General features: G+C 44.1%; 1 protein-coding gene across 2 annotated transcripts in view; it reads right to left on the bottom strand.

Annotated features, from left to right (window-relative positions):
* Window positions 1–281: 281 nt before the first annotated feature.
* BNC1 (basonuclin 1) overlaps window positions 282–14,669 on the bottom strand; it is a 28,851-nt gene continuing 14,463 nt past the window's right edge. For both annotated transcript variants that reach the window (XM_049905869.1, XM_049905867.1), the window contains exons 2-5: window positions 12,724–12,823; window positions 11,423–11,658; window positions 7,161–9,025; window positions 282–968 (exon numbers count right to left, since the gene is read on the bottom strand). In XM_049905869.1, coding sequence (XP_049761826.1) covers window positions 284–968; window positions 7,161–9,025; window positions 11,423–11,658; window positions 12,724–12,823 — 2,886 coding nt within the window. In that variant the 3' untranslated portion in view covers window positions 282–283. The remainder of the gene's footprint in view (window positions 969–7,160; window positions 9,026–11,422; window positions 11,659–12,723; window positions 12,824–14,669) is intronic.

Raw genomic sequence — 14,669 nt, 5'->3', positions numbered from 1 at the left:
ACAAATCTGGGAAAAACTGAGTTTCTGCAAGTTTTCTTTATGTCAGTGAAAAAAACCTCTTGGGCTAAGAAAAATAATACTTGGAAGGGCTACCTCAATGTCAACTTCCCACAAGGCTTTGCTTTTGCTCATCCTGCTGTAAAAAAACTATAAAGTTAAATCAAATACTTTTAGCCTGGTTTGCCTCAAATGGTATTCAACAAAGCTAGAAACACTTCTTTGGACTACCTTATTCCTGAATTAGAATGGATGCTTCTCCAAGCATACTTGGTCCACCATCTTGTTACTGGAGGTGGCTTGGAGATGAGGCCAGGGTTTTGTGCAGGTTGGGATTCTGGCTGTGTCTGTTTCGACTGCGGACAGATGAGAACATGGTGTTGCAGCCTGGCACTTTGCATTTGTGGAGCTGGCGGAGGTGGACAGTTTTGTAGTGGGCCCTGAAGGTTCCTCTGTTACTGTATGTCTTTTGGCAGAGGTGACATGTTATGGGCAACCCAGAAGGCAGGCTGGCCAGGCTCTGGTCGGCCTTCTCCATCAGGACACAGATGGGGTAGCCATCTTCCCCGGGGACAAGGCTTGGCCCTTCACAGTCGCCATCACTGTCCTCTATGAGCATGTTGCCTTCCTCGCTCACCCCGTCGGAGTCCCAAGAGGAATGGCTGCTGCTCTCCGACTTCATGCTTGAGGTAGTGCTCAAATCGAGGATGGTGCCCTCTCTTGGGGGACCAGAGTTGTAGCTCCCCAGGCCGGCATTGTGGACTTGGGTTATTGGGTAAACCAGACTGCCCATCCGACTTGTTCCCTTGAAGATGACAGATGTCTGGGAGGCTTGCTGTGTGAAAGCTACATCCTGATAGGGCCCCTTAGCTGCATCTTTCAGAAGATATGCTGCATGGAAGTGGTCTTCACTGCTCTCCAGTGGTTCTTGGGTCAAAACTTTTTGGTGGAGGTTTAGGTTAGAACTGTGTCTGAAAGAGTAAAAAGATGGTTAGCAATGGGGTGGGCTGTAGTTTTTTAAAACAGTCATCACTCTGAGGGAAGACACTAGGTAGATACCAGGAAAAACTCTCATGGCATGGGAAAAGTGATGGTAAGGGGCTTAGGCCCCAGTGGGATGCCATGGGTGTTTAGTGGACACTAGCCCACCGTCATTCACCCCTTGTCAGAAGTTAGCAGTTACCAGGAAAGCCAGCAGACTACACACTTGGAATACACAGATTTCCTCAATTTCCACCATCTGACTGGCAGGTAACTTCCTGTACCACATCTATAGTTGAGAATGGCTAGACTACTTCAATAAGGCCGGTTCAACTGAGGCATTGGAATCAGGAGATCCCAAGAGGAGGCTGGTCACAATCTATATGAAACTAAGTAGAGGACTTTCTTTTAATGAAACTAGGAGTCTGTGGGTGGTACAAATCAGAAGGTTGGAGGTTCGTGTCCATGCGAAGGCACCTCGGAAGAAAGGCCTGGTGATTTACTTCTGAAAAATCAGACACTGAAGCTTCTTGGATCGAGCAGACACATGAAACTATGTAGGCAGCTCCTGTGTGGATGAGAGATGAGAGGGTAGAGGGAGTTGGAAGCTGGCCGAATGGACGTGAAAATAGAGAGTGGAGAGAAGTGTGCTTTCTCACTAGGGGGAGAGCAAGTAGGAGTATACAGCAAGGTGTACATAAATTTTTGTATGAGAGACTGACTTGATTTGTAAACTTGCACTTAGAGCACAATAAAAATTAAAAAAAAAAAATCAGCCACTGAAAACTCTAAGGGGACAGTTCTACTCTGACACACATGTGGTTGCCATGAGCTGGAATCGACTCCAAGACAAGTGGTTAGCTGATTAGGAAATAGTATCTTCCAGAGCGGCACTGTTCAATACACTAGCCACTAACCCTACGTAGCTTTGACGCACTTGAAATGTGGCTGTTGTCATATATTAAAATGACAGTATTTTGGATACAATGAATTAAATAAATTATTTAAATTTCACTTTCTTTTTAACTTTTTTAAAAATGTGTTTACTTGTTGTTCTGTGCCACTGAGCCAATTCTGACTCATAGCGACCCTATGGGAAAGGGTAGAACTGCTCCATAGGGTTTCCAAAGCCGTAAATCTTTATGGAGGCAGATCACCAGGTCTTTTCTCCCTCAGAGCTGTGGTGGTTTTGAACTGCTAACCTATTGGTTAGCAGCCGAGTGCTCTAACCACTGCACCTCCAGGGCTCCTGATGTGGCTACTAGGAAATTTAAAGTAACGTATATGCTCTGCATCTCATTTCTATTAGACAGAGCTGGTCTGGAGCATTTGTCTGCAAGCACATCACCCCAGAAGTTCTACAGCTGTGGGTGAAAATCTGACTGGCTAGAAAGTGCGTATGTGTGTACGCACACGTGTATAGAGTTTAGTTCATATTTGCAACGTTTCACTATATACCAGACAGGAGTTTTGCAAATGCAGCACTGTGAGCATACCACCAATCTTTTACCCAATGATTATTCCTGAAGGGAAGATAATGAGTATCCATTATGGCCCATGCCTTTTACTCAGACAATATCATTTGGATATAACTTGTCAATCAACAGCCTTGCTCAGATAGCCCCTAGCTAACTTCTGACAAGCAAAACTAGCCCTTACCAAGGGGTACAATCTTAAAGGTGACAGGAAAATGACACCAAAGGGGGACCATATCTCCCCAAATACAGATCAGAATACCTGCCAAGGTCAAACTGGGAAAAACACCTTCATCAAAATAACTAAGAATTGAATTTTCTCTTCTAAATCTCCAAAGACGTGTCAGTGAGGGTGGAACTTAATAATATATTTTTCAAAAAATGTATAAAATTTACTCTTCAATTTTTCTCTTCCATCCCCTTACACATTCTTTGTCTAGTCATAATCAGAATTATACTCTCAGATCACCCACTTTGCAAACAGCTCTTCTCAACTACAACTCTGACCTGTGATTATGTCAGCATTTTGAGTTGAAGGGGGTGGTATGTGTCGGCAGAAAACCAGACACTAGATTGACATACAGATTCTAGTACATACAAGTGGTTAAAGAAAAAAAAAGATAAGGGTTGGTTTTTAAGCACGTTTACCAAAACCTTGTACAGAAAGGTCCCTGTTGTCCCGTCTGAACTACTGAGTGCCCCATGAATACCAAGAGCTGACTTTCAGGGTCCTCTCCCTCCTCCTCAAGACTTGGAGGGTCAGACACATGTCCTGAGGCATCATGTCCCAAGACTGGTGACTGTCACAACTGCAAAAAGCATATGGACCATGTGCCAGGTTTTCTGCTTCCAGGACTTTGCTAATGCTGTGCCCAATGTCTGTGTCTTCTCTTTTTTCCTATCAACCTCTACCCTTCCCTCCAAATCTTCTCCCCTGGCTTCTGACTGTTTAAATCAGTAGAGGCTTGAGGTTCTCAAGGTGTGGTCTGAGTACCCCTAGTCATCCCTGAGATCCTTTCAGGAGGTCCCCAAAGTCAACACTATTTTCATAGCAATACTAAGACATTTGCCTTTTTCACTTTCATGAGCGTACAGTGGAGTTTTCCAGCAGCAATGTGACATGTCATCTCGCTACAGATTGAATGCAGAAGCAGATAAGAAAATCCAGCTGTTTTCTGTGAAGCCAGACATTAAAGATATTTGTAAAAATATAATACAAAGTCATTCTTCTCACTAAATTTTTGTTTGGAAAATGTGGTTGTTTTTCCATAAAATAAGTTATTTATGTTAACATATAATAGTTTATTATTATTTTTAAGGTGGTAATAAATAAATATATTAAGATCTTTTTATCGGGTTTAATTTCTAATATGGTAAACATTGATAGATATAACCCAGATAGACAAAAGCTCTAGAGAGGCCTCAGGTTTTAAAAGTTTGTAAAGGAGTCATGAGGCTAAAACATTTGAGAGCCACTGGTTTAGATACCCTCTTCCTCCAGGAAGTCTTCCCTAACCTCTTGCAAAGTCTGGCTAGGTACCCTCCTGTTTGTCCATAAGCCTACACTTCCCCATCTTAGCACTCACCACATTCAGCTGCAATGGCCTGTTGACTGGTCTGTTTCCCCAGCACACTGAAGGCCTTTGTAGGTAGGGGCTACGTCCCCTGGATCTGACACAGAAAGTGCTCAACACAGATTTGTTGGCTATATAAGCATCCAGGGTGCTGTCCCAGTCCCCTCCTGGTGGGTCCTAGTAACTGCTGTCGGCAGTAGCTGTGGTTCCAGGAGGGGAAGTCATATGTCCCTGCACCATTGCGGTTCTCACCTCTGACTCACTGCAGCGGGGGTGGACCCAGGCCTACCCACAAAGCCCTATCTAAAACGGTACCATCTTAATCACAGAGTCTAGGTAAAATGCATTCTGAGTTCTAGACTACTGGGATTAAAAGTTTTTAATTTAGAATGTCGGATGCTTTTCTGTGATGGGGCAGGAGGTTTATATCTAACAATTAGGTAAGAAAATGTTAAATATTTAAAAAACAAAGTATCTTGAATTCAATATACCTTCTAATTTAGTAGATATTGTAGGCTAGAACAATATCATAAATATTGAGATAATATCACTGATATGATTACGTCTTCTTCATAAAAACCAAACTCGTTATTGCCAAGTTGATTCTGACTCATAGTGACCTTATAGGACAGAGTACAAATGCCCCATAGGGTTTCTAAGGCTGTAATCTTTACGGAAGCACATCACCAGGGCTTTCTCCCACAGAGTGACTGATGGATTCAAACCACTGATCTCTCAGTTAGCTGCCAAGCACTTAACCACAGTGCCACCAAGGCTCCCCATCTTCCTCGTAACGACAGCTTATTTATTAACACTCCTTCCTCTTAGGAAAAGGAAAGAGCGAAGGACCAGTTCACTAACTGGGCTAGCCTGGTGGTTTTAACCAGTATCACCTGTGCTCTATCTTCTTCATTACAAAAAGTATGTTTCTAACGGGGTTTGTTCCAGTTCAGAACCCCTGCTGAGAATTTGTATTTCTAACACCTTCCAGGAAGTTATACAGAAGAATCACCTGGGGATCTTGTTAAAATGTAGATTCTGATACAGTGTATCTGGGGTGGAAATGCCAATTCTCAGCAGGGAACTTGTTAGACACGCAAATTTTTAGCAGTCATTGAACTTGACCAAACTGGTTCAAAGCCCTGGCTCCTAAGAGCCCTGTCCGAGAATGTGTATGGGAATCTGTATTTTTTCTCCTTCGTAATAAATTGTTAGTGCCGTTGAGTCAGTTCTGACTCATAGCAACCCTATTGTACAACAGAACACAACAGTGCCTGGTCCTGCACCATCCTTGCAACCGTTGCTATGTTTGAACTCATTGTTGCAGTCACTGTGTCAATCCATCTTAATAAATTAGCCAAACCAAACCAAACCCATTGCCATCGAGTCAATACCGACTCATAGCAACCTTAGAGGGCAGAGTAGAACTGCCCCACAGAGTTTTCAAGGAGTGGCTGGTGGATTCGAACTGCTGACCTTTTGGTTAGCAGCCAAGCTCTTAACTACCATGCCATTAGGAATTACATTTGGATTTAAAGTTAGTGGTGGTGTTGATGTGCCTGAAGTCAAGCTTGTTTGAGCAATTGCAGCACTTTAAAATTCTATGAACCGTTTAGCATTTATCAAATTGCATTTCATTAGACAGCTGATCCTTTCCTTAAGCCTCTTTGGGTCCCCTTTGGTATGCTGGCTCTTCCCTGATAGGGTGGTGAGGAGGTGACCTGAAGAGTGGTTTAGTGACTCAAGTTCATTATAAAAAGCATAAGCCTGGTGGTAACTCTGGCACCATCCTCTGGTCCCTTAGGGTGATGAGATAAGCTCTATACCGGGAACTCTGTAAACAGTTTGACTGTCTGTCATGAAAGCCCAGCACCAACAGACTTCTCGTCTTCTAATCACACATGACAGACTCTGAAGCAGGGCTTTGAACAGGTTCTTCCTGGTTCAGTCATGGCTGAGGAAGTGACACTGGAACAGACTCAGATTTTTAAAATTTGGGTGAACCAGAATCATAACTGGAACAGGAAAAATTATGGATCAAAGCCCTGCTAGAAACTTAATCTCCTTCTTAGGAACCAAGGGCAGTGTACGCGTTTCAGAGCAACCAAATCTCTTGCCCTTTGGATTCTGCGCACAGTTGAAAACACCAGTGTCCAGCTCAAAGGTGGTAGCCAACTGCACCATTCAGCTCAGTGCTGCCAGTAATCTAATCTCATGCATCACGCTCCTGAAAGGGCTCAGTATGCCACTTCCAAGTCTCCCAATCCAGGGCTTCAACTCATAATTTGTCCCATTCTGGTTATGGTTCCACATCACCCAATTTTTTAAAATTCAGGTCAGTTCCAGTTCCACTTCATCGGTCATGACTGAACTGGTTCGAAGCCCTGCTCTGAGGTAACTTGCCAATCACCTTTATTCTTTCATATCTTAATATTTAAAAAAATCTTTGGTTATGAAGTTAATCTTCCTTTCAAATACAGACTGTTAACTTGAAATCAGAGAAAATGCCTCATTCGATGGACTTATTATGAAATGAAAATCAGCGTGTTTTAGGAGGCTATAGTGATAATTTAAAAAGCTCCCTCCTTCCTCCTCTTCAAATCTTTTATCCAAGCTACTAATGTAAGAAATAGTTTACGATTTCTTATCCTAAATCTTTGGGCAAGATGTGTTTCTGAATTCAGAATTTCTCAGACTTCAGAAAGGCAAAATGGTGCACACACTGTAATTATTATGTGAACACCCCCTTAACAAATCCATTAATACTGTTGTACTAACATATAGAAAAATTCACACCAAGGGGGAGTAAAAAAAGATGGCAAATTGCCTCACATCGCCTCAGGTCTGGTTGTGTGGCCAAATGAGTTCAGATTTTGTAATTGAAGATTCAGCGATGTGGGCCTGTAGAACCGTTGTTTCTCACATGGTGGTCCCTGGACGAGCAATCATCAGGCAGCGCCTGGGAATGTGTCAGAAGTACAAACTCTAGCCCGCACCCCAGACCAGCTGAAGCAGAAACTCTGGGCTGCGGCCCAGCAGCTTGTGGTTTCACCAGCCCTCCAGGTGGTTCTGATGCATATTCAAGTTTAAGAAACCACCACCTTAGAAGGAGTGATTGCCAGGCATGTCTTACCTGTCTCTGCTTCTGCGGGAAGGGAAGGTGGCCTTGCAGCCCTCGACTGTGCACAGGTGGGTGTCTTTGGTGTGCATGTTCTTGTGGTGCATTTTCACACTGCAAGCGTTTTTAAAGGTCTTCTTACAGATGTCACACTGGAAGTGGTTCTCTTCCTTCTGCCTCACTAGTGCATGCTGACCCACATGCTCCAGTTCTTTAGAATCTTCGAAACAAGGAAACGCCATTCCCCTGTTGGACAATGCACTGAACAGGCCCCCAGCCAGCAGGCGTTGCTGCAGTTGGATGTAGTCAGGAAAGGGACCGTGGGGTTCCATCCCAGGGGGGAGGTGGTGTTCACAACCACTGTCCTCAACCTCACTTGACACCAAGGTCAATGCTGGCTTCTGCTCAGGCTCCTTCTCCAAGTTGTGTGTGGCCTGCTCAGGGGTTCGGTGGATGGCGCCGCTGGACTCGATCACTGATTTGAGATGGCGAGGCCTCTCTCCTTCAGGGAGAGGCCTACCCATGTGTCCCGATGGCAGGCGCTGCTCCTCAGGTGCTTGGTCTGACTGAGGGCTGCAGACCTCGGGCTCATCCTCGCTGACCACCTGCAGGGGCATGTCTTCATCTGAGCTGAGGGTGTGCCTCTTCTCATTAGCGATTTCCACCGCTTCCTTCTCTATTTTGATAGGCATACTGGACTTGCGGGATTTCTTCTTGGGAAGGGCATCGAATGGCACTTCATTTGAAACCAGCTGTTCTGGGATCGAAGAGGATAATAGCGGGAGAGAAGGCAGCATCCCCGGTGTGTTGGCGAGCTCGGCTGGAGTGGCCGGGCTGCGGTAGAAAGGAAGGACCGGCTGGACTGTCTTTAGGTTGGGAAACAGCACGCCATTGTGCCCAATGCTTGGGAAGGCTGGTTGGCCTTTGGAATCCTCCCCTGAGCCAGCGTAGCTGGGGAGTAGCCTACAGTCTGGTGAGGTCACTGTGAAACCTGGGCGCTTATAGCTCTCAGCGCTGGCCAGGTTTAGGCTGTTCCGCAGATCTTTGTCCCTATTGTTTCTGTTCATTGGCATGTGCAGCCGAGGGTTGGGGTTGGCACTGTGGCGATTCCTGCTTCTCAGGGAGCTGAATACCATGTTACACCCTTCGATGGTACACTTATGCTTGATCTTCAGGTGTACGGCGTTGTAGTGGATCTTGAGGGTGCCTTTGTCATAGAAGGTTTTTTCGCAGGCCGTGCAGAACACTCGGCCCTTCTTTGTGCCCAGGCTGTTCCTCTCAGGCTTCAATTTGGCTTCAGGGGACAACTGTGTCCTTTCAAGCTTAGTGACAATGTTGTAAGAGCTGGAGTCACTTAAATGGGCACTGTCTTCCTTTTGAGTCACAGTCTCTGGACAATTTAAACATTGGTCTTTTTCAACCTGAAATGGTGTGGGGTTGGAAGTCAAGAAGCTGCTGTCAGGGAAGGATTCATGGATTTCCTGCTTGGGGTCCTGACTTTGGTCCTGACCCTGCTCCAGCATAAACTGCTCAGGCAGTGAGCCTATCAGAGCAGGAGGTACAGGGTTGAAGAACTGGAAAGGCAGCATGAAAGCCATATTGTTTATGAGGTTCTCAAAGGGGTGTACACTGCTAGGGCTTCCTTTGTCCACAGGCGTGGGGAGGCTGGAACGCCGGTGGTTGCAGCTCTCGATGAAAGCCCTGATGTCCACACTCGCTGTGGAAGGGGGTATGATGATGGGCTGCTCTTCCTTCTCTTGAATTGCCATGAGCTCGACAATGGACTTGGTCTCTCCAAAGCGGAGGAACTGCTGCAAGGTGGCCACTTCTTCCTCACTAGTCATGATGCTCCAGTGGTCCAAAACCTTTCCCGATGCATCCTAAACCCAAACCAGAATTACACGGCATGATCAATTTACTACTCCATATCCTTTTCTCTAAGAATTTGGTCAGGACTCTTACAAGCCTATAGGGCACCTGTGTGTCTATTAGAAAAAGATGCCCCCTGTGCATGAGCACAAGGCTTGATAAGTCAACCCCACTCACACACTCCCCTGGGCCAGAAACTTTTGTACAGAGAATAAACTGCACAAATATAAGCAGTGGCCCTATATTTGATCCAAAAGAGAGAAATAAAATTATATTACTTAAGTCCAAGCCAGGGAAATTTAGTTTTTATTTTCTACCTTATTTGGATTGTCTTACATTGTTGTTGTGTGCCAAGTTGATTCTGACTCATAGTGACCCTATAGGGCAGAGTGGAACTGTCCCATAGGGTTTCCAAAGCTGTGAGCTTTATAAAAGCAGATTGACGTATCTTTCTCTTGTGGAGTGGCTGGTGGGTTCGAACTGCTGACCTTTCAGTTAGCAGCCAAGCATTTAACCACTGTACCACCAGGGCTCCTTTGTCTTATGTTAGGCATAATAATTTTCCCTCTAAAGTTAAAATATGTGTAATCTGACCAACAGTAACTTCTTTATCTAAAGAGTATAAACAGAACAATCAGGCCTAGATAGAGCTCAAGTATTCATCAGCTTCAAGTTTAATAACCTTCCCAAGCAACTAACACCAGAAAACAAATGAACTTGTATTGATCTACTGCCTGTGTTCACAAAGCAGAGCTTTGATTACTCTGGAGTGGTGGAGATCTTTCAAACTCTAGCCAGGCCTAACTTTTCCTAAAACTACAATAAATATTTTATCACAGAGCATGTATTTGATGGCCTACTGAGATTTTTCACAGTGCATGTAGGAGTTTCAAAGATGACGAGGAATGTAACATCATAAATTTTTCATGCAATAGAGGTTGAAGGTAATTGATGTCATATTTTTAATCTTAACCCTAGAAAGCAAGGTTATCAGGATCATTAAATATTGATCTGTGTCATAATGTAAGTTCATAATGCTACTCGACATAAAAGGTTGTTTCTAGCCTGCTGGGGGCGTCCTACACTCAAGGTGAGCAAACGTGTTTCTAGGGAAAGATTATGGGCTTTAGAATTAGAAAAAAGTGGCTTCAAATTCTAGGTCTGCCACATAATACTCATTGAGTGACTTCCTGCAAAATTCCAAGTACTCCAAGCCTCTACTTTTTCAACCTGAAAATGGGAATAACATACCTGCTATCTTGTAAGATTACTTTGTGGATTAGGGGTGACACGCACAGAGTCCAGGAGTTAATTCATTAATTAATGGTTGTTATTAGTGCTCATTTTAATGATAGGGCCTACCTGATGAAGACTGTCGTCCACGTTAATCTTGGAAATACCTTCATTCCCCCATTTCATTAAAATTGTTACCAAAGTTAGCTGACATTTTCTAGCGTAGGGGCAAGGAAAAAAAATGCTGTAGCTGTTTCATATGTTACAAGAATGATACACATCTTAGCAGGAAATACACTCTTTGCTTGTGAAAACACCTCAATGGTCTCTTTGGATATGAAACATGAGGCCTATCCCAATAGGATGGTCTAGAAAGAGAGGCAAAACTATCCCTGCAAAATAAAGAGAGGAGAGAAGGAATGAAGGGCATGGAACAATGGAGAAAAGGAGAGAAAATGTGAGGAAAGGGAGAATGAGCAAGGGTGTGAATACACAAGAACAGCACAAGAAGATGGAGCCTATGAAGGAAAACCAGCAGTGGGACGGCAGAGGGCTTTAAAAACCAAGGTGTGGCACGAAGCTGTAAGTTGTTTGCTGTGTGGTTCTGTAACGTAAGCTTCTGTTCTCATCCCCAAATTCTCAGTGAAATCTGATACACTGTCTTATGTCACTAGGTATCAGTAACCAGTTGCTGATGTTGTGTGTCAGAGTAGAACCGTACTCCACAGGGTTTTCAAAGGCTGTTTTTTCCCAAAGTAGATCACCAGGCCTTTCTCCTGAGGTGCCTCTGGGTGGACTGGAACCTCCAACCTTCCAGTGAGCATCTGAGCATATTAAGTGTTTGCACCACCCAGGAACTCTGTGTCAGGATGTAGTTTGGGGATAAAAATGGAAATGGAGGTAGCACCCAAGATGGAGCAAATGGTTTACTATGGAAGAGCTGGTTTTGTGAAACCCAAATCAGAACATATAAAGTGCCCCCTCCCTGGAGATTCACAGAAATCTTGGGTAAAGCACTGGACTTCCCTCAGAAGATGAGGTGGAGATTCAAGCCATGAAAGGCAACATTAAAGGGAATGACGACCACCAATGGTTGTAGCACTGGCAGGCAACTGGGCTACGTAAGTTACATGGACACAGGTTTCAGAAGGCATTCTAGGGGAGCAGCCCTGTACCTGCAGCACGTATCCACGAATGTAATCCTGAAGGGTCCAGTCCAAGGCATGGAGGATCTGGAGGACCTCGTCTTGCTTTAGCACACTGAAGAGCCGGTCCAGTAGGATTTTCAGGCGAACAGGGATGGCTTGGGTCCCATAGAGCATGAGGCTGCTAATATCAAACACCACATTGGACTGGACAATCTCCACCTGGCTTGTCGGATACACAGGGGGGATCCTCAGCTTACTTAGAGCTGAAAAAGCAAATTGAAGAAAGATCATTTTGAAGGAGACACTTTGAAGAGAAACACGGAATAAAAGGTAGACTACAGCTCTACAACTCTGTCATCACTTCCAGAAGAAAAAACGCCAATGTGCATACGATTAACAACCTGAATAACTATCAGGCTCCAAGTTATTCATAAAAAAAAAAATAGGCACTGCTAAAATCAAATTGATTGGACTGAGAGTCCTTTTTCCCTTTAATGTGGCATCTCTAAGCAGTAAAAAAAAGCAGTAGACAGCCACAATTAGGGAAGGAGTAAAGGGGGGAAACAAAAGCAGCTGGGAGATAATCAAGAGGACGGATCATCAGAAAGATTAGAGGCTGGAGGTGAAGAACCTGGGTTAGGGTGTCTGATTTGGGTTTGAACCCTAGTCTGCTGCTTCCCAGTTGTCTTACTTGGCAAATTAAACCACCTAAACCTGTGCTGTCCAATACAATAATCACAAGCCACGTGTGGATATCTAAATTTAGCTTTAAATTAATTAAAATTAAAAAAAGAAATTCCGTTCCTCAGTCACACTGGTCACATTTCAAGTGCTCGGGAGCCACATGTGGCTAGCTTAGGGTTGTCAAGATTTAGCAATGGAATGTCCAGTTAAATCTGAATATGAATTTCAGATAAATAATGAATTAAGTGGGATATACTTATACTAAAAATACTCAACAAGACATACTTGTACTAAAAGTTATTCACGGCTTATCTTAAATTCTAATATAACTGGGCATTCTGTATTTTATCTGGCGACCCTAGGCCAGTAGCTACCGCACTGGACAGCACAGAACATTTCTATCAGAATGATGGCTCTGAAGCACCAGTTTCTACATCTTTAGATAGAGCCAATAAAACACCACAGAGTTGTTAAGATTCAAAGAGATACCATATTGTAAAGCTCTGAGCATTTTACCTGGCACATAGCAATCACTTACTGAACGTTAGCTGTCATTTTTAGATATTAAAACAGGTCCTAAATAACTAGAAGTGTTTAGAGGGAACAGTACAAAACAAAAAAGGAGAAAAAAATAATAAAGTTACCATGGGCCACCCATCCGTGTCTGCACTGCTCACACTGCCGGTGGTTTATTTTCCCTGGTTTGAAGCTTGGGCAACTGCAATTCAGAGTACAGCCTATAGCCTGCAAAGGAGAAGACGGTTATGCGTAGCACATGAGTGATGTATGGAACATGCACTGCATTTACAAAACAAAACACAGTCCTCCATTCAGCAACATTCACTGAGCCATGCGTGCCCACTTTATGTCAGGCCCAGAGGGGTATATTTTGCTCCGGGAAGACAAGCAGCCTGCTGAGCACCTGGAGACCGTGAAGATATACACAGACCCTTGACACGTGAGAATGGGCTAAAAACATCGGGACTTTTTAGTATGAAAGGAAAGACTACAGGTTGGAAGGAAACATCTTGCTGTATTATTCAGGGCACAGAAAGAGTGAACAGTCCATTTGCACCAAATCTCTCAGTTGACCAAAGCAGCAATCCTCAAAGGTTTACAGAGGCCATCTTGGAACAAGGAAAAGGGAGGACTATGTGAACCGAGAATAATCCACATATGGAATTTGTTACTGCCCCCAAGATGTGGGAGAGGCTGAAAATCTAAACAGATTTAAGAACATATAATGAGTGACTAGGAGTCCCCGGACGGTACCAATGATTAAGTACTAACTGAAAGGTTGGTGTTTCAAACCCTGCCAGAGAGGCCTTGGAAGAAAGGCCTGGCAGTCTGCTTCTGAAAGTTCACAGTCTTGAAAATCCTATGCAACGGTTCTACTCTGCACACGTACGGTCACCATGAGTCAGAATTGACTCAATGTCAACTGAGTTGTTTCTTTGTTTTTTGGATTTAGTGATTGATTGGAATCTCTGGGTGGTACAACCACTAATGCACCTGACTACCAACCAAAAGACTGGAGGTTTGAGTCCACCCAGAGGCAGCTCCAAAGCAATGAGCAATGTGGTGATCTACTTCTGAATGACCACAGTCATTGAAAATCCTACGGAGCATTTCCACTCTGACACACATGGGGTCGCCATGAGTCAGAATCACCTCCACGGCAACTGATGATGGCTGACTACACCGGACTGTGTATGTGTCAGACACAGATGCCCTGGGTCAGCCCGCTGACCCCTCAACTGCACGTTATGGTGCCGTGCTTGGTGCGGGCATGTCGGATGGACAAAATTCTAACTGAAATAAAAAATAGAGATGAATGTGTCCAAAAAAGTCCCAGTATTAAAAAGAAAGCTTCACATATGTTTCTAAGATGAGGTTCTCAAAAGGGGGTAGAGGCCTGAGGACTGTAATCTATTATTAAAGCGAAAAAACTCTCACAGGAGCTGTGTTAGTGAGGTGCCTGCTAAGAGCTGCTGGGTGGAACCTGTAGGATTCAAGAGAGTCTGGAAACTGGTGTGTGCATGTGTTTCGAGGAGGGGGTGGTAAGGCCCTACAATTATGGGTTGAAACCTCTGTCTGCCAATTAAGGGATTGTGTGGCCTTGTGTGGGGGGCAGAGAAGGGGAGAATGTGGCCCAAAGACTTGGGAAACTTGTTTTAAGGAGGATATAACCTATCTTCACTTAAAAATCGGTTGCTGATGGGATTGTAAAATGGTGCAGTCACTTTGGAAAGCAGTCTGGCAGCTCTTCAAAAAGTTAATCACAGAGTTACCAGATGACCCAGCAATACGACTCTCAGGTATATACCCGAGAGAAATGAAAACTGCAGCCACACAAATCCTTGTACAGGCAGTCCCTGGGTTACCAACGAGTTCCATCCCTAAATCTGTCTTTTACTCCAATTTTACATAAATTCGAACAGTTTTGCCTTAGAATATAGTGTACCTTATGAGTTGGAATTGACTCAACGGCAACAGGTTTCCTATGCATAAAAAAACCTTAAACACTTCCAGATACAGTAATAATAATGATAATGTTTTGATACGTGTCACAAAGTTGCATCCGTTCTTA

The sequence above is a fragment of the Elephas maximus genome, chromosome 13 (assembly GCF_024166365.1).
Source record: "Elephas maximus indicus isolate mEleMax1 chromosome 13, mEleMax1 primary haplotype, whole genome shotgun sequence".
Classification (NCBI taxonomy): domain Eukaryota; kingdom Metazoa; phylum Chordata; class Mammalia; order Proboscidea; family Elephantidae; genus Elephas; species Elephas maximus.
This window is presented reverse-complemented; position numbering and strand designations above follow the sequence as displayed.